Raw genomic sequence first — 25,557 nt, 5'->3', positions numbered from 1 at the left:
AAAAGCTGCTGCTTGTCAGTGGAATCAGAGGCTAATGTCATTTCATCACAACAAGGTATTCAGGGATGCCCTGGCTTATGCATCTGGATACTTCTCAGTAGATCATTCATTCACCCAGCACATACTCATTAAATACCTTGCTTGTGCACAATGCTGCATAACTGCCGATAGAATGCTGGGGGAAAATGCACCCTCATTGTTAACCACAGATAATTCAAAATGTATATGATGATACATGACCTATACCTGTGAAAATTTTAATAATAATGCATGGTGGGATATGTTTAAAGGCTGAGCTGATTTAAGTCCTATCACTGGTCAGTACAGATGCAAACACTGAGATAGAGAACATGGCTGTGTTATATTCAGAGCAAGCCAGGTGGGTTGCAGAAGACCCCTGTTGGAGAGTAGTAATCTAATGAAGAAAATTAGCAAACAAACGCAATTGAAACAGACTCAGACACCACGAGTGGACTTGTGGTTGCCAGAGGGAAGGGGAGAGGGGAACTGGGTGAAAGAGGTGAAAAAATTGAGAAGTACAGATTGGTAGTTTAACATGGTCACAGGGATGTAAAGTACAGCAGAGGGAATATAGTCAATAATATTGTAATAACCATGTATGGTGCCAGGTGGGTACTGGGAATATTGGGGGGGGGGGGAGAAGGGGGAAATGATTGTCTCTAACCACTATGCTGCATACCTGAAACCAATACAAAATAGTATTGAAAGTAAACTGTTATTGATAAATTAAAGTAAAAAAAATAAAGAAATAAAATTTGGAGGACCCTTAGGCCAAAGGCCTTATCTTGGAGATAAGGGAGACAGGAAAGGATTATGACATGTTTTTAAAAAGTTATGTTTTAATTAGATATCTTGGTTTATATTATGGCATATATGTTAAAGAGGAAGACAAGATAGATATTTCAGAAAATGTTATGATAATGCCAAAGAAGAAATAAAGACTGGGTTAAGATGGAAACCATGGGAATGAAAGGAAGGGACAAAAACAAAAGCTAGATAATGAGAAAGGATAAGATTTTGATGTCTGGCTATCAGGAGATGAAGTAGAGGCAAGAAACAATGACAAGTCTGTGATAGGGAAAACGATAATACTCTTGACAGACTTAAAGAAATCAGGAGGGGAAGCTGGTTTGGGATGACAATAATTAGACTCCACGAGGCAAGCATGGCCACAAGGCAGTGCCAACGGTTCACATCCAGCATCACTGCCTGAAAGGAAATAGTTCCAATTGTGAGAGTGCATGAATTTTATGAGAGAATATAAAGAGAGAGGAGCCGAGGCCCGAGTCTTAGTGATTTTCTGTGATCAAGAGATGAGAGGAGAAGAGTTAATGAGGAAATGTCGGAAACGTGGGACCTGGGAGGAGAGTCAGCTGAGTGTCACAGAATCCAAGGAGAATGCGTTTTGAGTTTGCAGGACGAAATTTTACAGAGAGGTGACAAGAAGAATGCTGAGGGAGAATGTGAGATCTGAAAATTTCTGGTCTAGACATTCAGGCGTCAGGTTATTTTAAGCATTGGGCATGCTTATACGTTTGAGACTTTCACATTGAACTATTTTCCTCTCTTCGTCATTTTGGTAGATTTCTTCTTGCCTTTCACACACATTGTAGGAGCTATTCCATAACCTTTTAATAATTCTCAAACTCCCTGTGCTGCTAATCTGGACATACATCTATGCTATAAAAATAATAGGCTGCTGTGAGAATGAAATGAAGAGAGACTCAATAAAAATTAGTTCTCACATTTTAAACCTTAAGGCATCTCTATGTTTTGTATCTCTAAACTACCTGAAAGTTTCTTTGGGACAAATATTTTTTTGGGGGACAAAAAGTTTATTTGGGACAAATTGTTTTGGTGTTTTCCCATGAGCACTTAGCTCAGCATCAGGATGCATGAAATTAAAAGAGGTTTGAGCGCCTCTTTGAGAGCCTTCATGGTTTTATGAAGAAACTTTGATTCTTAACTTGGAGGATCCTGCAATTATTGTGCTTATTAGATTAAATATACACCATAAACTCAGAACTTCAAAGGTGGAAAAGAAATACTGGTTTTCTCCATTCCTCCCAATGGTTAATGCAATTCTCTGTTCTCTTTGTCTACCCAAAGAAAGCGCGCCAGAATGAAGGTTGTGTGAGTTGTCCCATTTTGCTGTTTAAATGATATCTTTATCACTTCTGAAAAGAACAGCCCCAATATTCAGCCAAGTCTCTTAGGAACAAGTTAAATGGCCTCCTGCATTCCTCTCTTGATAAAGTTTGTGTGTCTTTTATATTTCTTCATGAAAAGAAAATTTACTGCATGCAAACCAGGCCAGCATGATTTTTCAGCCATTTAATTTAGAAGTGAATTATTCTCTTCAATAGGCCCATTCTTCGTTTGAATATAAGGCAATCTTTCATGTGTTTCCCAAATAAGCACTCTCCATGCCTCTACCTGAGTTTCCACTAGTGTCATTTAATGAAACAAAATGTACTTTTTCCTAAAAGAAGTTTCATGCTCTCCAATATGCCACCTCCCTATTACAGTTCCTGCTCTGACTTCCTTTTATCTAAGTAGTAAATCTACAATTTGTGAAACTTGTTCCTAAACTTTAAGGCTGGCTCTCTGTTCTCTTTGGCATAGAAGTTACGTAGGTTTTCTTTGACCCCAAATCGTTTTTCCAGTGAAGAGATTTGGGATTAAGAATATTTATTATATTATAAACAAAGTTCTGTCCAGAAGTTAGAATATGACATAACAAATCTATTGCTTATTTCATCGACCATTTTCTATAACATTGAGGGAATGAGTAAGTTAAATGAGTAATATATTTCATCTCTGCCTCATGGTGATGATTGTGTGTGGAAATATTTATATGGTATTGGTGGTTTTGGTAGATAGATCTCTTTATAATGACAAAGTGAAACTTTAAAAGAAATCAGTGTCAAAATCAGAGACAAAGGGTTAGTCAATCTCTAAGTGGTTTTCAAGTTAGAATTCTTAATAAGGCAATGAAAACAATACACAAGCAAACCACTTTTTAAAAAAATATGCTAAGTATAAAGAAAATTATATATTTCAGAGATTATGAAACACTATCATCTTCTACAAGACAGACAAACAAACAAAAATGTTGACTCTGGCAAATGCCTTTGCTGATAAGATCCAAGTAAGAAATTGTTTGAATCAGTTCTTGACCTGTGATAAGTCTTAGCACATAGACGGATTCTCAAAGAAATCACCCTAAAGCCTTTGTAGTGTGAAATTTGTTATTGATAAGATCAGAGTATTGGCAGTCCAGAGAAGCCCATCTCAAGCCTAAATGCATCATGTTGAATGGTCATGCCAACTCCCTGATATTGAATACAGTGGGTTCCATGCTTCTCAGCCTCCTAATGTGGCCGTACTCAAAAGCTACAACAGGAGACCCAAATGCTCTATGCAGTGATTTTCAACCAGTGTGCCACAACACACTGGTATGCTGAAAGAATTTTTAAAACATGCAATATCTATTTAGTCAGAGGCACTGACCTCTTTTCCCTAGAATTTGTGCAGCTTGTTCCCAAACTTTAAGGCTGGCTCTATTCTCTTTGGCATAGAAGTTAGGTTTTCTTTTACCCCAAACATTATCAGTAAAGTGTAAAGGGAAGTGTAGCTGGGAGAAGTAATTTATGATACCATTTTATTTATGTCATATAAAGATGACAACAGCCATCACAATAGCTGTCTGGTGTGAATAAATTAAAATTATACCCTTTTTTGCCAGGTTGGCAAAAAATATATTTTTTGGTCTGCCGCAGAATTTTAGTAGTTTATGTGTTATGATATGAGAAAGGTTGAAAATCACTGCTCTAACGGAGTTGTTTCTGGACTCTGAGTGAAATTCTTTCAGTTCCGCATTCTTTGAACATCATCAGCAGTTTCTGGAATAGACATTCAGAAGCGACTTTAATAGTGAGTGAAGGGTTGGGGTGGGCTAGAAGGGATCAATGCGGGGAGCAAGGGGACATATGTAAATACTTCCAAGAATAAATATTTTTTAAGTGAGTATTGTTTTCTTGAAGCACACTTTCAAAGAGACATGCAAGAGTTTTAAATGAGATTGTTATGTGAGCACAGCCACACTAAATAGAAGTCCAAGAAGAATATTTAATCGATGATCAGATGGGTACATGATTAATGTTTGCTTTTAAATAAATGTATTTATTTCACTAAAAAAGGTATGGAACTTCATGTAAAAAAATTTAAAAATAGAGAGAAGGAAAAAAAAGTTATTTATCATACACTATCATTGTTTTAACGTTTATCTAATTTTCCATCCTTTTTCTTATTAACACATTGAATGATTTTTATAAATTACTGGGTACAAATATACACTGGAATACTACTCAGCCATAAGAAAAAATGAAATACTTCCATTTGCAACAATATGGATTCCGCTTGAGAATATCATGCTAAGTGAAATAAGTCAGATGGAAAAGGACAAGAGCCATATGATTTCACTCATGTGGGATATAAAACGGAAAGCAACAAATGAACAGACGAAACAAAAAGCTCATAGGCACAGACAACAGTATGAAGGTTACCAGAGGGGAAGGGGGCTGAGGGGAGGGTGAAGAAGGTTAAAAGGGTCAGATATATGGTCACATTGGGTGGTGAGCACAGAAGTAATATACAGTGATGTATTTATAGAATCATACACTTGAAACTCATATAATCTTATTAATAAATGTCACCCCATTAGTTTTTAAAACTTATTGAAATTATGTTTTTATAATTGTAATTTTAAATATACCAGCCATATAAACATAGATTTAATTTTGAATGTGATAAAGCTAGAGTATATATAATTATGGAGCAGCAAATGATAATTTATTAGAGGGTATTGGAAACAATATAGCCACTGAAATGCTTTTTTCCCCCCAGAGTGTTTGTACTCCATCCATGCAATCTTTTTCCATTGTTATATGTACTGTTAATACAAATGTTTAGAATAAGTCATGGCACATGGTATGCATACAAGAACGTTTGTTGTATCATTGTCATTGTCAGTAGTTGTTATTATTGTACTTGGAAATATAAATAATCCAAAGTTATTAAATATTAGTGCATCCAGCACTCAATCTGTTCATAAAACCAACGAAAATACGTTTAGGAACAAAATGTTAAGTGATAAACATTATCAGTAAAGTGTAAGGGAAGTGTAGATGGGAGAAGTAATTCATGATACGCAATTTTAAGTGGCTGTGTGCTCCGAGATCCTGTAGAGAAAATGTCACTCTCCCTCCGGGGATGAGTTGAGAAATGCCTTCTCATTCTCTGTGGTTTTCATGGTGCTGTCATGCCTTTTATTTTATTTTTTATTTTTTTTTGTAGGCAGAATACTTCTATGAATTCCTGTCCTTGCGCTCTCTGGATAAAGGCATCATGGCAGATCCAACCGTCAATGTCCCGCTGCTGGGAACAGTGCCGCACAAGGCCTCAGGTGGGTGGTCTCAAAATCATATATTGGTAATAAGCAATGGAACTGAGACTAGAACCCAGGTTTTATGACTTTTAGAAAAATACAGATCACTTATGTTAACATGTTCAAATATTTTCTTCCAATCTTTTTTCTATGAGCATATTTTCTTTTTTTTAAAATATATTTTATTAATTTTACACAGAGAGGAATTAAGAGAGATAGAGAGTTAGAAACATCGATGAGAGAGAAACACCGACCAGCTGCCTCTTGCACACCCCCCACTGGGGATGTGCCTGCAACCGAGGTACATGCCCTTGACCAGAATCGAACCCGGGACCTATCAGTCCGCAGGCCGATGCTCTATCCACTGAGCCAAACCGGTCTCGGCTATGAGCATATTTTCATAGTTGTAGTAAAATTATAACTTTGGTTTTACATCAATACTTTTTTTTCTTTTAACATTTTAACATAAGCATTTTCCTGTTTCATGGATTTCCCCAAAAGTTGTTTTTAATGCCCTTATAATATTCCATTTAATGAAACTGACATTATTTATTTACTCATTCCTTTATTATGTGCTACTTAGATTGTTATCAGGGTCTGCATCTAGAAATATCACAATACACATCCTTCTAAGTCGCAGACAGTCACTGGGCAGGAGTTGTGTTTTATTCACTGCAACTGCCAACACAGGGCCCAGCACAGAGTGTGCATTCAGAAAACACTCATTGATTAATGTGCGTGTCAAAATCTTGGTGCTCGTCTCATTATTTTGGTAAAATAGATTCTTAGAAGTAGAATTATTATGTCAAAGGATATGAACTATGCACTTTTTAAAAGACTCTTAGAACAAATTGTCAAAATGCAATTACTTTCCACCAAGATTGCCCCCATTTGTACCCTGGCTAACAGCGTGGGAGAGTGCCTGGCTTACTGCATGTAACCTCTCAACATGGGTTATTAATCATCTTAACTGCTTGGCTGACTTAAAAAAAGTGAAAAGTGGTTTCTCAGTGTTCTTTTAATTTGACTTTTAAAAATTCTTACTGAGGTAGAACATTTATTTTTATCTATTAGACATTTGTCTAACAGACAATTTTACACTGAATTTTACATCCTCATTTTTACACTGAAACGATAAGCGTTCTTATTGGTTTGCAAAGCTCCCTATATGCTAACTATATTTATCCTTTAATGCAATTCTTTTCTTTTTTACTGAATGTATTGGAGTGACATTGGTTAATAAAATTATATAGGTTTCAGGTGTACAATTCTACACTACATCATCTGTATATTGTATTGTGTGTTCACCAACTCAAATCATGTCTCCTTTCATCACCATTTATCTCCCCTTTTCCCTCTGGTAATCACTATACTGTTATCTTTGTCTATGAGTTGTTTTTCTTAATCCCTTCACCTTTGTTCACCATGCCCCTCCCCTATGACTCCAGTCTGTTCTCTATCTATAAGTCTATCTCTATTTTGTTTGTTAGTTGGTTTAAATACATTTTTTTTTTTTATTTCAGAGAGGAAGAGAGAGGGGAGAGAGATAGAAATATCAAAGATGAGAGAGAACCATTGACTGGCTGCCTCCTGCACAACCCACACTGGGGATCAAGCCTGCAACCCAGGCATGTGCCCTGGTGTGGAATCGAACTGTGACCTTTTGGTTCATAGATCGACACTCAACCACTGAGCAACACTGACCAGGCTGTTAGTTTATTTTGTGCATTTGACTCCATATATGAGTGAGATCATATGGCACTTATCTTTCTCTGACTGGCTTATTTCGCTTAGCATAATCATCTCCAGGTTCCTCTATGCTGTCATAAAGAGATCCTTCTTTTTATTTTTTATTTTTATGGCTGAGTAGTATCCCATTGTGTAAATATGTACTACAGCTTTTGTATCCATTCATCTACTGATGGACACTTGGATTCCTTCTATAGCGTGGCTATTGTAAACAACACTACAATGAACATAGTAAGGGTGTGTATATTCTTTCAAATTAGTGCAATACTTATTTAATATATTATTTTTATATTTTTTGAGGGAGGTAGAGTTTTCAGGGTTTTTAAAACTCTACGTGGTCAAACCTATCTTTTCTTTGTGGTTTTTAAAATTACTTTTATGCTTGGAAATTAATTCTTCTAAAGAGCAGGTAAGTGATAACTTGACGTGCTTCTAATGTTTTATATAAATTTATTTTGGCAATTTATGAGGTAAGGCTGCCACCTGAATTATTTTTCTGAGTCATCAACTTTACCAATTTGAGATGTTGAATTCATGATATCCTCTTTATTTTATACTAGAGGCCCAGTGCACGAAATTCATGCATAGGGTGTCCCCTCAGCTCAGCCTGAACCCTCTCCAATCCAGGACCCCTTGGAGGATGTCTGATTGCCGGTTTAGGCCCAATCCCTGCCTGCCTGCCTGGTTGCCCCTAACTGCCTCTCCCCCCCCCATGGCCTGTTTTCCCTTCACTGCCCCCCCTGCTGGCCTGATTGCCCCAACTGCCCCCCCGATGCTGGCTGTCCCCACTGCTCCCTCACCGGCCTGGTTGCCCCTCATGCGCCCCCCCCCCCCGCCCCTGCAGACCTGGTCACCCCACATAAACTGTTCAGTCATTTGGTCATCCCTCACTAACCCCCCTGCCAGTCTGGTCAGAGGCAGCCATCTTATGAGGTCGTGATGATCATTTTGCATATTACCTCTTTATTACATAGGATTAATTTCTTTTATACATAGGGGTTGTTTTAGAGCATACTGTTTATTCTAATATGGTATTATTTGTAGTTTAATAATATTTTTAAAATAATTGATAACATAACCTTTTTAATTACTCTTCTTCTAGAGATGTTAGACTTTTTCATATGTCAAATGAAGATCTCATTAGGAGATAATTTAAATCAATTAAATAATTGGGAAATCCATTTACAGTTATCTACTATTTCCAATGGCTCAGTATTGCCATATCCCAGCATAAGAGCTGGGGACTAATTTCCTGGCATAGTGCCAGTGTGAGTGTAGACAGGAAGAGTGAATTTGTGTTTCTCTTGGGTCATCCCAGTGCTGCAGCGTGACAAGCAGCCCACCCAAAGGATCTGCTTCCAGTCTAATGGGCTTGAGGTTCTCGAAAGCCCATCTGAACGAATGTGGCCTGGGTTCCGGAGATTCATTAGCCTGTGATATGCAGCTGCAGGGGCAGGGATAGCCCACCCCAGAGACAAGGATATCCTAATTCCACTCAAATGGCATTTCTGGGGCTTTACTATTTCATGGAGACACAGAAGACACTCTGGAATTTGGCCATGTCATGTGTCTCATATCATGTTATTTTAAATAGATTTTTTTATTGATTTCAGAGAGGATTAGAGAGATAGAAACATCAATGATGGTAATCATTGATTGGCTGCTTCCTGCACGTCCTCAACTGGGGATGGAGCCTGCAACCCGGGCTTGTGCCCTGACTGGGAATCGAACCATGACCTCCTGGTTCATAGGGCAAAGCTCAACCACTGAGCTACGCCAGCCAAGCCTAAAATGCATAATTACATTAATTACACAGTTACACCTGCTCAATTCCAATAAGTCTTAATTTTTTTAATTTATAATTTATAATTTAATGCTTGAATCTTAAATCATCCCAGCTTTATTCACTTTTTGTAGTAAAAAAAGCTTACTGAAATTCTACTTCTTGGGATATTGAAACAGTAAGAGTTTGAACATATGATGTGAGAATATTTTAATAGATCATGTTTAGATACAACATCATGTTCTAATAATTTAGAATCTTTGTACGTAATAAAGTTTAGAGGGGGGGAAATGGATGATGCTTTGGGCAAGGAGACTTGAAAAAGAACAAACCTTCTAGGACCAGGTGACCTGTACACACACACACACACACACACACACACACACACACTTTGCATGTACAACTCCCCCACACAATAGGTTTGGAGGCAGATGTAGGATTTGTTTGCAAAAAACGCAGGTGCAAGAAGTTTATGGGAATTTCAGTCCATTGCAGGGCAGTTATTCATTAGCCTCATTAGCCCAGTCCCCACAGTAGGAGCGGTGAGGGTACCTTGAATTATTAAAAAGTAACCAAATCAGCGTGTCTTTGCTCCCAAGCATTCAGGTAGTGTTCATTATTCTACTGGCCTATTTTATACCCTCAAGCTGCTAAGCCATTCTTTTATCCCACTGATTCCTTATATGCCTACCCATTGAAAAAGAAAACTCTTGATCTTTAACAGTTATGAAGTGCCTGCCTCTGGCATCTGCAGGGATCAAAAACAGGAAATACAAACTGCAGGGTGGTTCCGTAAAATAACGGAGTTGAATAACAAAAAACATGAAGTTTCCATAAAGTCCAGGCTTTGCCTCTTTGAACACCCTGTCTGTGTCGTACCAGGAAACCAAGAGAGCAGTGGCGTTTCTCAATCAAGACTTTCAGGAATCCAATGTCTAGAAACTTTTTAATAGGTGCTGAGGCTGGGAGGACCATCTTCTTGGTGGCCCAGTCCTTAGCAGAAAGTGAAGTCCAGAGGAGATGCTCAGTATTTGTTGAGAGAATGAATGGCTGTCAGCACAGCTCCGAGCACCGAGGACTGTTTGTGTGGATGGTTTATAATCCCGGAGCAGCGTATACTCACATGGTGCTGAGAACGAGCTCTCTTCCCCCTTTCTCCCCTTCACCCCTGTGAGGGCAGTGGCTCCTGTGGCTGGAGGCTGAGGCTGCATGAGCACCAGGCTCATTTCAGCGTGGAAGAGGAATTTCATCAGAACACGTTTGTTGTTTACTTCTGTAAAAGAGGTTGTTTACATGCAATCAATCGCACATCAGTGTGTTCTTGAAGCCATGTGAGTTATGTTCAATCTGCTTTAGTTTTTCTGAGTTGTTTTCATTTGCCTCAGTTTCATTTATACAACCTAGACCAGCGTTTTTCAACCGCTGTTCCGCGGCACACTAGAGATGTTGCCTGGTGTGCCGTAGGTGCAGACAAGACAAGAATTTTATAATTTTTCACTATTTTGTTTACTTAATATTTCATAATAAAGTAATTATAAAATACTTTCTTTGTGTTTATTTGATTCCTATTCAAGAGAATTACTTTATATATAGTCAATATAGGCACAGAGTTAAATTTTTTAACATTTTCTAATGGAGGTGTGCCTCGTGATTTTTTTCATGAAACAAGTGTGCCTTTGCCCAAAAAAGGTTGAAAAACACTGACCTAGACCACATTGGATTTTACAACATCTGGTCTAATTCCATCTAGCTTTTAGTAAAAATGGCTCTCTGTTCATTATTGTTGTAAAAGCACAACGTAATTTTCACATTTCTACTGTTCTTTGGAAGTGGAGACTATGATTTTTCTGCTTTCAATGTCTCGTTCTCTTTGTACATGTGTTTTTCAGGGTCCACATTGTTAATATTCTATCTCCCATTGTCTGTGGTGAATTCTTGTCTTTTTCTGGGCAGTGTGAGTGTGCATGTGTATATGTGAAAGTGTATGCCTGTGTGTATAAAAGTATATTGGTGTGTCTCCCATGAGATATATCTTTGTGTCTGTCAGTGCTAGTTTGTGACAGACAAATACTTGATGCTTAGATTACAAATAAGATATGGTCCTTGCCTTTGAGGATCTCAGATCTAGCAAAGGATGCAGATCATAACTAAATCATGATGTAATGATTTAATAATTATCATGCCGCATAATTAAGTCATGCAATCATGGAGAGAGGTGTGACATAGGCAGGGGGTATTTGGAAAGGCTACAGAGAGCAGGTGCAGTTTAATTTGCATCTTGAAAGGTGAGTGGAAGGACACTGGGCGGAAAAGAGGAGAAGAGTCCTGACCGGTTTGGCTCAGTGGATAGAGTGTTGGCCTGCGGACTGAAAGGTCCCGGGTTCGATTCCAGTCAAAGGCATGTAGATACCTTGGTTGCTGGCACATCCCCAGTAGGAGGTGTGCAGGAGGCAGTTATCGATGTTTCTAACTCTCTACCCCTCTCCCTTCCTCTCTGTAAAAAACTCAATAAAATATATATATATTTTTAAATAGAAAAGAGGAGAAAGAACACTCCACGTAGCAGGTGGGCGTGCAGTCAGGGCCCCTGCCCACATCTTTGGGAACTGAAAGTGATCTAGCCTGGGTAGAGTCAGTTGCTGAGATGAGGCTAACATATCCACCACTCACAAAAAGGAACTCAAAATGGATTAAAGACTTAAATGTACAACCTAAAACCATGAAACTCCTAGAAGAAAACATAGGCATAAAGCTCCCTGACATAGGTCTTGGTAGTAACTTTTGGATATGACACCTAAAGCACAAGCAAAAATATAAACAAGAAACAAGTGGGACTACATCAAACTAAAACGCTTCTGCTTAGCAAAGGAAACTATCAACAAAGTGAAAAGAAAACCTATGGCATGGGAATAAGTATTTGCAAACCACATACCTGATAAGGTTTAATATCCAAAATATATAAAGAACTCATACAATTCAATAGCAGAAAGAAAATAATTTAAAAATGCCAAGAACCTGAGTAGACATTTCTCCAAAGAAATATGAAAGGCCAACAGGTACATGAAAAGATGCTCAACATTATGAATCATTAGATGAATGCAAATTAAAACCACAATGAAAGCAAAATAAACCAGTCAGAGGAAGATAAGTATCACATAATCTCACTCATATGTGGAATTTTATGAACCAAATAAACTGATGAACAAAATAGATCCAGAGACATAGAAGCATGGTACAGACTCTTTCACAAATCTCAGAAGGAAGGCAGGGGTGGGGAGTGGATGGGTAGGGAGAGATTAACCAGGGAACTTACATACATATATGCAATGGTGTGGTGAAAGCCTGGGAGGGGTAGGTGCTGGGTAGAGAGAGTCAAGGTGGAAAAAGAGGGGGACATCTGTAATACTAGTACTTTCAACAATAAAGATAAATTAAAAAGAAAAAAAAATAATGACAATGAGACATCACCTCATGCCTGTTAGAATGGCTATTATCGAAAGACAACAGACAACAAATGATGGCATGGATGTGGAGAAAGGGCTCATTTCTGCCCTGTTGGTGGGAAAGTAATTTGGTGCAGCTACTAGGCAAAAACAGTATGGAGGTTCCTCAAAAATAAAAAAAATAAACTACTATAGGATCCAGCAATTCGACTTCTAGGAAATACCCAAAGGAAATGAAGACATTAACTCAAAAAGATATCTACACCCACACGTTGCTTTTAGCACACCTGAAAATAAACTATAAGGTTTAAAGCAGCATTATTTACAATAGCCAAGCCATAGAAACCTAAGTGTCTATCAATGAATAGAGATTTCTCCAGAGTTTTTAAATGATTAAAATATTTTACTATCATAAAATGTCTTCAAAATAAATCACTGAAACATAATCACCGAAAAGAGCAGGGGTTTTCATTTGTCTTTCCCACTAAAGTATCCTCAGTGTTTAGAACAGTGACTGGCATACCAATTATAGTAATTATCCAGTAAAGCTCCATCTGTTCAATGAATTGGTATGTATTTTGACTCAAACCTGTATTTAACCATAGAGGGAAAATTCATCTTGAAAACCCTAAAAAAAATTACTTGTGGTGTCTTCCTCCCTGAAGTTTCTATTGGATTTTACATCCTGGTTTTTCTCCCCTGGGGTGATTCATATGTTTTAGAACCCCAGGCCGGAGCTCTCTGTACATCTCTTCACTTTGACGGACTTAGAGGCCAGGTTAGCAAACCACACACTTTCACGCGAGCACTCTAAACCCTCTAGATGAAGCACCCTCAGGTGATGGGAGCGTGTGAACATGCAATCATACCTTATCCCGATTTGAAAATGGTTTGCTTTTAGCACATCTGAAAATATGGACAAACTAATAGTTCTTAATAGTGCTGATAAACAGAAATGAAGCATTTACTTACAAACATCTCTTGCATACCAATATTCTGAAAGCTAAAATAAAACTTGAAAGCCTCTTTGAAAGAATTGGGAGGGCTGCAAAGTGGAGGCTGAATAAGGTCCAGGAAAAAGATACACCTGGAACACAATAGTGTGGATAATGACATGTGGTGAGGAAGATTCTAAAAGTTCTATCTTTAAGTTTCCTTTCAGGTTCTTCCACCCCCCCCCCCCTTTTATTTTTACCCTTGAGGTAATTATTGGCCTGCCTATCCATGCTGAGGATTCATGAGAATAGACTTGACTCAAAGGATCCACTAAGCTAAAGCTAGTTGAAGGTGATGGAAGGTTTGACTTTGGTGGTGGGCACACAATGTCCTATACAAATGATGTATTATAGAAGTGTACACTTGAAACCTATGTAACTTTATTAGCCAATGTTATCCCAATATATTTAATTAATAATAATAAACAAGCAAAAATATTCATGAGCAAGATAAATAAAAGTTTATAATTGAACAAAATGAAAATTATAGCAGTTAACAGGTAAAAGAAATCCTTCATAAGCTCCTTTTCTTCCCTCTGAAGTGAAAATACCCACAATGGATTTTTATGTTTTGTAAACTGGCGTTTTCATATATAAGATTTCATTAAACCAAAGCTTCGCACCCTCTCTCCCTCCCTCCCTTCTTCCTATCTTTACTGTTGAAAGTATTACATAGTTCTCCTTTTCTTCCCATTAACCTCTTCCAGCCTGCTTCCGCCTGCCCCCCCCTCGCCCTCACCAACATATTGTCTGTGTCCACAGGTTATGCATATATGCATACAAGTTCATTGATTGACCTCTTCTCACCCACCCTCCCTCTGAGGTTCACAGTCTGTTTATGTTTCTATGAAACCAAGGCTTTCAATGGGGACAATTTTACTTTAGAACTTCAGACGCACCTTTAGCTTTTTCTCTCTTTATTTCTGTTAAAATGTTTGTATATCCTTTCATCACATAATTGATTATTTGCAATGCTAACATCTTAAGGTTCAGAAGAACTGGAATCCCTGTTATTGTGAGATTGGCACAGTAATGAACACTGACAATGCCAAAACCTTGCGAGGAGTGTTGGTTGCCAAAGCACGTTAAGAAGATTGTATGACCAGCTTGTGTGCAGTGCCGTATGGAAAAGAGAGACCAATTTCCAGTGCATTTTTTCTTATAAACTTAAGGGAAAGGCTTATGAAAACTCTAAAGGGAAAGGATTTTTCTTGGCTTGGTATACCTTTCCCAAACTTGGCAGTAGCTATTACCTGCCACACAAAAACAAAGTGAAGCAAAATTTCATATATATATCTCTCAGCCATATTTTCCCCTATTTCTAAGGAAGAACTCAGGTCTAATGGATCAGCTAGATCAGTCCCAGTAGATATGTTATGAAAATCAGGTGGCTTTTAGAAGTTTACATGATCAGTCTCTCAGCCAGTGACTTGAGCCATTTCCCACCATTGGTGGCCTTCTCGCCCTCTCTGTACAGCATCATTTGTTCCTAGGTCAGCACATACATACCCTAAATGATAACTAGACTCACAAAATGGAAGTGGCTTCCTCTTTAGGAATCTAAACCATTAGAAATAAAACTATCGTGAGATTATTTTAATCACACCAACCTCTCTTCTAGATTCCCCAAGATATGGGCACTTCTTAATATTAACCAACTAGAGGCCAGGTGCATAAAATTCTTGCACGAGGGAGAGGGAATCCCCTTAGCCCAGCCTGCACCCTCTCCAAAATGGAACATCCCTCTCACAATCCTGGACCGCTGGCTCCTAATTGCTCACATGCCTGCCTGCCTGGTCTAACTGCCACCCTCTGCTGGCCTGATTGCCTCTAACTGCCCCCTCCCTGCTGGCCTGGTTGCTCCTGTCTCCCCACCATCAGCCTAGTCACCCCCAATTACCTCCCTCTGCCGGCCTGGTCACCCCTAACTGCCCCACCCTGCTGGCTAGGTCACCCCCAACTGCCCTCCCCCCCCACTGGCCAAATCACCCCTCACTGCCCCACCCCCACCCCCACCAGCCTGGTCGCCCCCAAAAGCACACCCTGCTGGGCCTGGTCACCCCCCAATTGCCCACTCTGCCAGCTTGGTCACCCCTCATGGCCCCCCTGCCGGCCTGGTTGCCCCACACAGCCTGCTTGTTCAGTCTTTTGGTTGCCCCTCAGTCCAGCCCTGGGTGGCTGGAGGACTAAAGGGACTGGGTGCTGCCATCTTTGAGGGCATGGCAATCCATTAGCATATTCCCTCCTTATTGGCTGTGGGTGCTGCCATCTTTGGGGGGGGGGGGTGATGGTCAATTAGCATATTCCCTGATTATTAAATAGGACTAAAGGCCTGATGCACAAAATTTGTGCATGGGGGTGGGGGGTGGTCCATCAGCCCAGCCTGCACCTTCTCCAATCTGGGACCCCTCAAGTTGAATAGCCAACATCGCTCTCACAATCCAGGACTGCTGGCTCTTAACCACTTGCCTGCCTGCCTGCCTGCTCCTAACCACTTCTTCCTGCCAGCCTGATCACCCCCTAACCACTCCCCTGCAGCCTGATTGATGCCTAACTGCTCCCTTGCTGGCCCAATTGCCCCTAACTGCCCTTCCCTTCTGGCCTGGTGTCACCCCCAACTGCCCTCCCCTGCAGGCCTGGTGCCCACCCCCCCTCCCAACTGCCTTCCCCTGCAGGCCTGGTTAGCCCTAACTGCCCTTCCCTAGACCCCTAACTACCCTCCCCTGCAGGCCTGGTCCCCCCTGCAACTGCTCTCCTCTGCAGGTCTGGTCCCCCCGCAACTGCCCTCCCCTGCAGGCCCATTGCCCCTAACTGCCCTCTTCTGCCAGCCTGGTCACCCCCAACTGCCCTCCCCTGCAGGCCTGGTCCCCTGCAGACCCAGTTGCCCCCAACTGCCCTCCTCTGCTGACATCTTGTGGCGGCCATCTTGTATCCACATAAGGGAGTGATGGTCAATTTGCATATTACTTCTTTATTTAATAGGATAGCCTGAGAAAACATTAACTTCATTAACTCACTCCAATGATTGGAGTCTAGTCTGATTTACAGAATATTTCCAAAGAAAGTACTTTGTCACTTTCAAGCACACAGAGTAAACTAGTGGGGTATTGCTTATAAAGATTTATTTAATGGATTCTGAAATACTGTCTTAGTTGTATTTTTGGATTATATGGAAGCTGGTGAAGATACCCACAAAATTTCTCCCCCTGACTAATTAATTTATGCTGCCTATCTGTACCTTTACTTTTCAGTTAAAATCTTTTTGGGATAGTACTTGCCAGACTACAAACAAAATATCCCCAAGGATATTTTTAGTAGGGTAATTCATTCTTTCTCCACCCAGCATCATGTACAAGGTCTGTGGAGAATGTCCAGATGATCAAAATGCACTCCCTACGCCAGTGGAGGTACAAGGTTGTCAAATAATGAAATGTGATCATTATTGCCTTGTTCTCTGTCTCTCTTACCAGGATTTCTGTGAAACTGGAACGGAATGGATAAACAACTTCTCAATACTTTCTTTTTTTTTAGTTGTTCAAGTTGGTTTCCCATGCCTTGGAAAACAAGACGGAGTGGCAGCATTTGAAGTGAATGTGATTGTAATGAATTCTGAAGGCAACACCATCCTACAAACGCCTCAGAATGCTATCTTCTTTAAAACGTGTCAACAAGGTAATCAGTGATGGTGATTTAAGAGAAAGCTCATAAGGCTTCCACATGTGGTTTGGGTCAAAATTATAGGTAGGTAGGTAGATGTGTTTGTGTAATTGTAATCAGACCAATGGGAGGAGAGGGGATACACACAGGGGCCAATAACAGTACCTGCTTCGACCCTACTCATATCTTAGGAACTCGAACACCTCCTTCAAAATGCCCTGCCTTCTACCTCCCTCCTTCTCCTCGTCCAGTGCAATCTTTGGGAGTCTTCAGGGGTATCTCACCTATGGTCATGACTTTCCCCCTTTTCTTGTCCTGGATCCTCATAGCAAGGTTTACAGTCATAGCAGCAACTGCCACCTGTCAAGGCAACACTCCCCACTCCCCTGCCCAAAGCTTGGTGCCGCTGACTTCCATGGAGGACAGGGTGCCACCATTATGCTAGCTATCTCCACCAGGCAAAGGCACCTCATGGATGCCCACTTAAGCACGAAGGTCTGGCTCCTTTCCCTTCCTGGTACAAACTTTTCCAGCATAGAATGTATGCTCTGGAAACTTTCCGTGCTGTAAAGATACACCAAGAGGTCATTCCACCCTCTGAAAATGAGTATTGAGAGCACAGTCATTCATTCCATTTCAGCCTGAAGTTAAGGAGGTACAATAGATTGATAAGTGGGGATGATGGCAAAATAAGGCTTCTTTTGCCGTCTTCCATGAGTCCCCTACTGTTCAAAGTCAGATTGAGAGGTACACAATCTTATTTTGAAGATGACTTGATGAAATCCAGTGGTACAGAGAGAAAGGGGTAGAAATATTATTTGAATTATGATCATTGGTGCACTGTGGAAAAATGACCACTCCCTCTTCATGATCACTGTAGTTCACCCAACACGATTTCAAAGGTGTCCACTTAATCTTGTTTCTTTCTCTTTGGTGAAGCTGAATGCCCAGGAGGGTGCCGAAATGGAGGGTTTTGTAACGAGAGGCGTGTCTGTGAGTGCCCTGACGGGTTCTACGGCCCTCACTGTGAGAAAGGTAAAGCGCTTCCCTGGCTTGCTCCCTAAGGACATGGAGGTCACACAGGAGCCCCACATGGACTTTAAACCATCCCCTGAAATTATTTTCTGGTCACATTATAAGGGTTAATAAAATCTTTAAAAAGCCACAGAAGAGCGATTGGAAATTATTTCATCTAGGGATGGTTTTCTGTTGAATACAAATATGTGGTGACAGGGTCAGAGAACTCTGGTACAACATCTACATTGTTTTGTGGCCACTCTGCCCTTGCCCCGACTCTGAAAAATATTAACAATTATGTGCACTGTGCTTTGACATTATCTTATAAAAGTTTTGAGGTTTTTTTCACTCTACCTACATTGCATTTTAAAAGCTAGTATTCTGATTGATTTGAAAGTTTCTTCTCCAATTAAAAGTAACTTAATTAACAATTAAGTGTATACCTGAGTTATGAAGTTTCTATAAGGCAAAAAATAAAAAAGATGAATATCATTTGTATAGTGAGTACATCCATTTAAGTGAAATCACTATTAAGTAAATTATATGAAAAAAGAGATAAAAAAGAGAAAATGTCTATTAACCACAATATACTTAAATACTATGAGCTTATTTGACCAAAATACTAAATGTTTTTCTTTTCAAGAAATAAGAATTTGTCTTTGTTTGCATTTTATTTTAGAAAAATCAAGGAAATAGAGCTGGAAAATATATTTATAGTCTTAAGGCCACATCTTAGTTGAAATAGTAATCTAGGGCAAATTTTCATCAATCATTAAAAGAGAATAATTCCAAAATTCTCTTCCATGAGAATGGTTTAAAAAATAGTCTGATGTGAAAAAATATTGTCTGATTTATAGCACAAAAATAAATTTTAATTTAGAGAACTTACATCTCTTAAGAGTGACAATTTTTAGTCAACCACCAAACTTGAAAATGTAGACCTGTTATGGCATTGACATTTTTAAAATGCTGCTGCCCCCAAATCCTACTTGGCCTTAATCAGAGCTCTCTCTCCCTACTAGCCCTTTGCACACCACGGTGTATGAATGGCGGGCTTTGTGTTACTCCTGGTTTCTGCATCTGCCCACCTGGATTCTACGGAGTCAATTGTGATAAAGGTAACAAGTGTTGTTGCTTTTAAGAACAAGGACCTTTCTGCTTTTTGTTGTTGATCCTCACCCAAGGATATTTTTTCCATTGACTTTTAGAGAGAATGGGAGGGAGGGAGGGTGAGAGACACAGAGAGAAACCTGGATGTGAGAGAGACACACAAATTGGTTCCTTCCCACACATGCCCCAACAGGGCTGGGGCTCGAGCCTACAACCCAGGTAGTTGCCCTTAATGGGGAATCAAACTCTTGACCCCTCGGTGCACAGGGTGATGCTCTAACCACTTAGCATACTGGCCAGGCCTCTATCTTTACTTTTTAAATGTTTAATGAAAGACATATTTAATATATCATCACTCATAATAACAGTGTGTATCACTCAGCTGGCTGCTGTAAAAACTTTAACCCCAACTTTTAGTGTAGCTTAACACAGTTTATTTTCACCCACAGAATGCCCCTGTGCAGGGATTACCTACCTGGTCAGTGGGCAAGGCAGCTTGGCTCCTTGCAGTGGACTCAGGGACGTGGGGGCCTTGCATCTGTTGTCCTCTGTAGAGCTTGGATCCAGCCAACAAGCAGAGAAAGGGAGATTGGAGCAGGCACTGCTTAAAAACAAAACATACACACACACAAACCTGGCTCAGTAGTGACCCACAGAAGTTCCACACCTATCCCATAGGTAGGAATTAACCCCAAGGTTCTCCCTAGATGCAGGCAGGAGAAATGTCATCCCTGCCAGAACAGCTGTCTTCCACTGACAACTGTATGGGAGGGGAGCTGGCTTTCTGGGAACAACTACCTGTCCCTGCCACATGGGTTTGGTAGGTCCTAATTAGTTTTTAGGATGGAGATGAAACAACCTGCTCCAAATTGCCTGACCTAGCAGTCCACTGACCCCCAGTTCAATGCTCTGTTACTAGATCACAGCCCTGAGCGATCAGGTTCCTCTTCCTATAATGCAGCATCACAGCTCAAACTCAGTCCTATTACTGAATTATTTATACTCTTTACAAGATACCTGTCTGTTTTGCCCCGTTCACATCTTTTATGGAAAAAGATTAAATAATATGCTGCAAAGGGTATGCATTTAATGAACTTGTCCTTGTGTCAAAAGTGATGGTTGCATGAGTAGAGCACTATTTTTAAAATAAATATATGTTTAAAATAAAATTAGTGTTATTTTTTAGAAATGTCTCTTCAGTGATAATGCAGTTAGCACCAATTAAGACTGAAATGAGCAGCTTTACAAAAATAAATAATAAAAGAAAGAAAAACTAACGGAAAGAGCATGAGTCAGAATAAAAATTGCCTGCTATTTTCTGGTACAGAGTACTTTCATACAATTATCTAATTTTATTTCCAACAACCCATGTAAAATGTTACCTATCACATTCCCAGTTAAAGGAGGTTTTCAGGGGTAGAAAGGCTTGGTCCAGATTCCCGTCTTCCACTGTACCATGTTGACACTCAGGCCACCTGTTTCGGGTCCTGGTTCCTCCAGGAGTCACTCTGGATCTGGGCAAATATCTCAGTCTCTCTGTGGGTCCTGCTTTTCCCATTCCTAAACTGGAAATTAATCACTGACCCCTGATCTCCCCACTCCACAGCTAACTGAGATAATATGAGACTGTCACTACCTTTTATTTTTAAATAATCTTTTAAAAGCAGAGCAGTGGGTTCAAAACAATTTTAAAATGTTGTATTCATAAAAATTAAGCACTGATGACACTGATAATAATTAACAGTCAGTGGGTAAAATTCTTTATCGTGAATCTTTGTTGTTTTTTACTTGTCTAAATTTTTCATTCAGCATCTCGGCTACTTCAAAATTGGGCATTTTTTTGAAGCTGAATTAAATTCATGTTATATCAAAACTATTAGGAAATAAATCAAATCCTTCAGAGATTTGGATGAGGAACGCAGGCATTAACCGGTTTAACAAGAACATCTGCAAGCCCTGCTTACCCAGAAACGGCTGTTATTGATGTCGGCTGCTCAGTGGCGTGACATTGGCATTGCTTTTTCTATCGGAATGGGTTCATAAACACTACATGCTCACTGTTGAAGGAAAATATCTGTATTCCAGTACTTTCTACACTTGGCAATACTTTATCTTTAAATGAACATTTTCCTCCTTGTTAGATTCCACATAATTTTTTAAATTCTTTTAGAAAGTCAGTCTGTTGAAATTTCATTTGGTCTCACTAGAGACCAGGGAACATTAAAAAACATTCTTTTACTCCCTCAACAAAAAATGCTTTTATTGTTTAAAGGGAGTATAGAGCTTCTGAAAAATGGTGTAGTTGCTGGCGTGGAGCTAGATCTTAGCTCCGCATACTTAGAGAAACATTACAGAGTAATTTTCATTGGCTCTTGGGACGTCAGGCACAAACTTCAGGAACTGAGTAGTTAAGTATTGGCCTGCTTACACTCTGCGCCTGTGAAAGTCACTTAGTGTCTGAGGTTCTTTTTCTGCTCAAGAATGATCGCATAGCAGAAATATAGATGAGCTTGGTCAGGACAGTAGCATATTATACAAATACTAAGAGTGCGGCCAGACTCTGTGACCAGCTTTGTCATATTCTATAACTTTCAAATAAGCTCCCAGGTTCACTGCATTCTACATGTTAATAAGGGACAGTGCCCAGAGGGCTTCGGCCAACTGCGCATTGATCCTAAAATTTTCACATCGTGCTATCCCCAGGAGAAACTGGAACCAGACTTAACTTGCAGCCCTAACAATCCTAGCACCAAGTAGCAAAGGGGAAACTCAAAGAGCTGGTTCTCCTAAATCCAAATTCTGAATCCTATACCCAAATGCTGCTGCTCCCTTTCTCCCCACTCCCCACCCTCTCCTGCCTCTATGTCAGGAGGCTTGATTTTGCCTAAATGAGTACATCATTGTCCTAAGCTGAGAGATACTTAGGATTTGAAACAAAAACGCTTCTCATTTAAGATATTCATAGAACATTCTAGTTGGACTTTTTTTTTTTTTTTTTCACAAAGAAAGCACACACTTATGACTTTTGGATTGCCTTTCTGAAGGTTACTTCAGCTTTTGTTCATCTATAGCCAACGTTGGCCTGTTTTATATAGGACAAGAACAAATAGGCCATATAATTGGAATTGCTGAGAGTCTGAGAATCCAAGCTTTTATTTTAATCTTTTATAGAATGAGCCAACTTGTGTATTTTTAGATATTTGCTCCTTCCCTCCCCCTCCACCCTTATCCCCATTTCTATCAGCCCTCTATTTTAGGTGCCAGTGAACAGTCAAATTTCAGATGTTAACACTGAGAGAGGGTTTAGTGTGAACCCCACACAGTCGATTTTTACCTGGATGGCCCAGTGAACTGGACGCCCACAATAATATACCCAAGCGCTTCATCCCTGGCTCATGCTGCTACTACTTGGGGCCTCATGAGGGCCGGCAAGCTGTCTCTGCCTGAGTACAGTGATCCTTTCTCCCAAACACCATAAAAAGTCAAGTTTTTAAAAAATTCCTTTTATATAAGATGAATCTGTGCTTATTCTGAAGAGAAAAAAAAAGTTGTTTTTTCCTCTGTTGGGTCTGAACACTTAGGGCTTCACTTTCTTTTACCTATTTCACCTTTGAAAATTTTCTCCATTTGCCTCTTCATTTAGCTTAAAAAAGGAAGGGGGGGGGGGGTTTCCATGAAGCATTATGTGGAAGCAGGACATTACTTCCCTTTAGACATTGTATTTTCCCCTTTCACTATCCCAAACAGCTTTTAAGGCAAATCTGGCTCAAGAATATAAGTGAAGAGCTTTACAAAGGTCCACTGAGTGTCACCTTAACTGGAGAGGAGGTGACATAAATTGGGTTTGAGCAGGGTGAAGGCTGAAGATTCTTTGAAGGGTTATATTTTACCTTTAAACATCATGCAAAATTTCTATCATATCCATATAGAATCATGCCTATTTTACAAAAAAGCAATGTTTTCATTTCTAAAAAAAATGTGGGGGACTTATAGTGGTTTTCTTTTAAGGGTATAGATGTTTATAAGAAAATAAAAAACATTATTTTTACACACTGTACCTCTTTCCACTAAGATGTAACCGCTTGGGGTGGGTACTACACAGCATACATGGTGTTCTATTGTGCTGTCGGAGTCTGCATATGGTCAGGCAGTTGGTTCCAATTCCTGTGTTTGAAAAGTGGTGGGTGAGAAGCAGATGCCTCCAAAGTATCACCTAACTCTGAGTGAAGTGTTTTCTTCTTTAGATTTAACCTACCGTCTAACGCAATACCCTGTTATTCATTCTCACAGCGAACTGCTCAACTACCTGCTTTAATGGAGGGACCTGTTTCTACCCTGGAAAGTGTATTTGCCCTCCAGGACTAGAGGGAGAACAATGTGAAATAAGTGAGTATTGGCCTTCTGCCTTCTCTTTTCTTTTCAGGGACCTTAGCAACTCCATCTAACCCTTTTATCAATGAGCAATCTGAAGCCCAGAGACAATGAATTGCTTGTCCAAGGTCTCAGGCCAGTGGTTTATTCTCACTGTACTCAGCCCCCATTCACTTGGCTAAAGGAGGGAGCAGAGTGACATAGCTCAGCTCAGATGACTCAGAGCAAAGGCTCTCTGACTCAGTTACGTCTGGGCGTGGTGGTCCCGCATGTTGCGTTGTTCTTGGTGATTTTGTCCCCCTCGCATGTGCAGAGCCTGTAGTTCAGCCTACTATCATAGTTAGATAGGTCCCCGAGCTGAGTAGCCCATCTAAGAGAAAAGGGCAGACTCAAGAAGAAGGAGAAATAAGGGTGCCCAGCAATAAAGAACAAACCAATACACACACCACAACTGGAATGAATCCCACCGATGTTAAGTAAAAGGAGCTAGACACAAAAACATTCATACTGCATGATTTCATTTTTATGAAGTTCAAGAACAGGCAAAACTAATGGATGATGGAAGAAACCAGGGTAGTAGTTAGAGCACAAAGAAACTTGATGGGCTGCCAAAAACACACTGTATCTTGATTGATGAAGTGTCACATGAGTGTTTTACTTATGTAAAAAAAAAAAAAAGTAGTTGAGCTGTAAACTTAAGATTGGGGTATGTTATGCCTTCACTATGTATTAGCTCTGCTCCAATACAAAAAAAGAAAAGTAAAAATTTACAAGTAGAATGTGGTAAATAATCATTGCTTTGGGAATCAGGATATCAAACTGCCTGTCCTTGGCTTTGCCACCTACCATCCATGTAACCCTCAGCAAGTCACTGACATTTTTTATTAAACTCAGAAATGAGCTGACCCCCGTTCTAGGTGACTTTATGGCCCATAAGGCAGGTAACGTGGGAGCTCTGCTGAGGAAGACGCAAAAGCAAGGCGAGCATGTCCCTGCCTTTCTGGAGGTTCTGGAACACGGTGTTTTCATTTCCAGCCGCATTAAGTCTGTGGAACACCACCGCGCCTGGTACAGTCATAGCTTCTGAAGTTGTGGGTTCAAATTTAATAAAACCGACTTCCTATTTTAGCTTTCAACCTCTGATTTATTTGTGGGTTTTTGTACTTTAATGAGTACTAGATGAAGTAACCATTTTTTATAGAGTTCACATGAAATACCTCTGAAGTTTCCATAGAACATGTAATTAACTGTCAGGATGTGGTTCTGTTCTTATTAGTGACCCGGCCCTGATACAGATATCTGTGAGCTCATTCCCCTAAATTTTGCGTTGTACTGACTCTCAGGCTTTAGCATAATTAGTTGGTTCATGTTTATGGATCTTTGTTTATGGCCTCATTTCTCTTCATATAAGTGTTCCCTTTCATATGCTCAGCTTTACGACCTTTCCATTGGCAGTGACAGTGTTTTCTATTCTTATTTTATCTTTCCCTCTATTTGCACCAAAAACGTGGGCTTTTGAAAGCTTCTGATTATCCCTATCATAAATCATATTCAAATCTTTTTAGGAAAATTTCTGTCTCAATCACAGGAGCCACATTAAAAAAAAAAAGGTGGAAATAGGTCTCATTAGAGACAAAAATTTTAATTATGTATTTTTTAAAAATATATTTTATTGATTTTTTACAGAGAGGAAGAGAGAGGGATGGAGAGTTAGAAACATCGATGAGACAGAATCATCGATCAGCTGCCTCTTGCACACCCTTTACTGGGGATGTGCCCGCAACCAAGGTACATGCCCTTGACCAGAATCGAATCTGGGACCTTTCAGTCCACAGACCAATGCTCTATCCACTGAGCCAAACCAGTTTCGGCTTAATTATGTTTTTTTGTTTGTTTGTTTTGTTTTGTTTTAAAAAACAACCTGTGTTTTATGGTATACCTCAGAAAATAAAGGAGAAATTA

General features: G+C 39.8%; 1 protein-coding gene across 1 annotated transcript in view; it reads left to right on the top strand.

The window, feature by feature from the left end:
- WIF1 (WNT inhibitory factor 1) overlaps window positions 1-25,557 on the top strand; it is a 76,323-nt gene that overhangs the window by 39,213 nt on the left and 11,553 nt on the right. The window contains exons 3-7 of the mRNA XM_036457458.2: window positions 5,380-5,488; window positions 16,972-17,112; window positions 18,037-18,132; window positions 19,137-19,232; window positions 23,515-23,610. Of these exons, the coding sequence (XP_036313351.1) occupies window positions 5,380-5,488; window positions 16,972-17,112; window positions 18,037-18,132; window positions 19,137-19,232; window positions 23,515-23,610 (538 nt within the window). The remainder of the gene's footprint in view (window positions 1-5,379; window positions 5,489-16,971; window positions 17,113-18,036; window positions 18,133-19,136; window positions 19,233-23,514; window positions 23,611-25,557) is intronic.

Source organism: Pipistrellus kuhlii, unplaced genomic scaffold (assembly GCF_014108245.1).
Source record: "Pipistrellus kuhlii isolate mPipKuh1 unplaced genomic scaffold, mPipKuh1.p scaffold_m20_p_3, whole genome shotgun sequence".
NCBI lineage: Eukaryota > Metazoa > Chordata > Mammalia > Chiroptera > Vespertilionidae > Pipistrellus > Pipistrellus kuhlii.
Note: the sequence above shows the minus strand (reverse complement) of the source record. Positions and strands in the feature narration are given on the sequence as shown.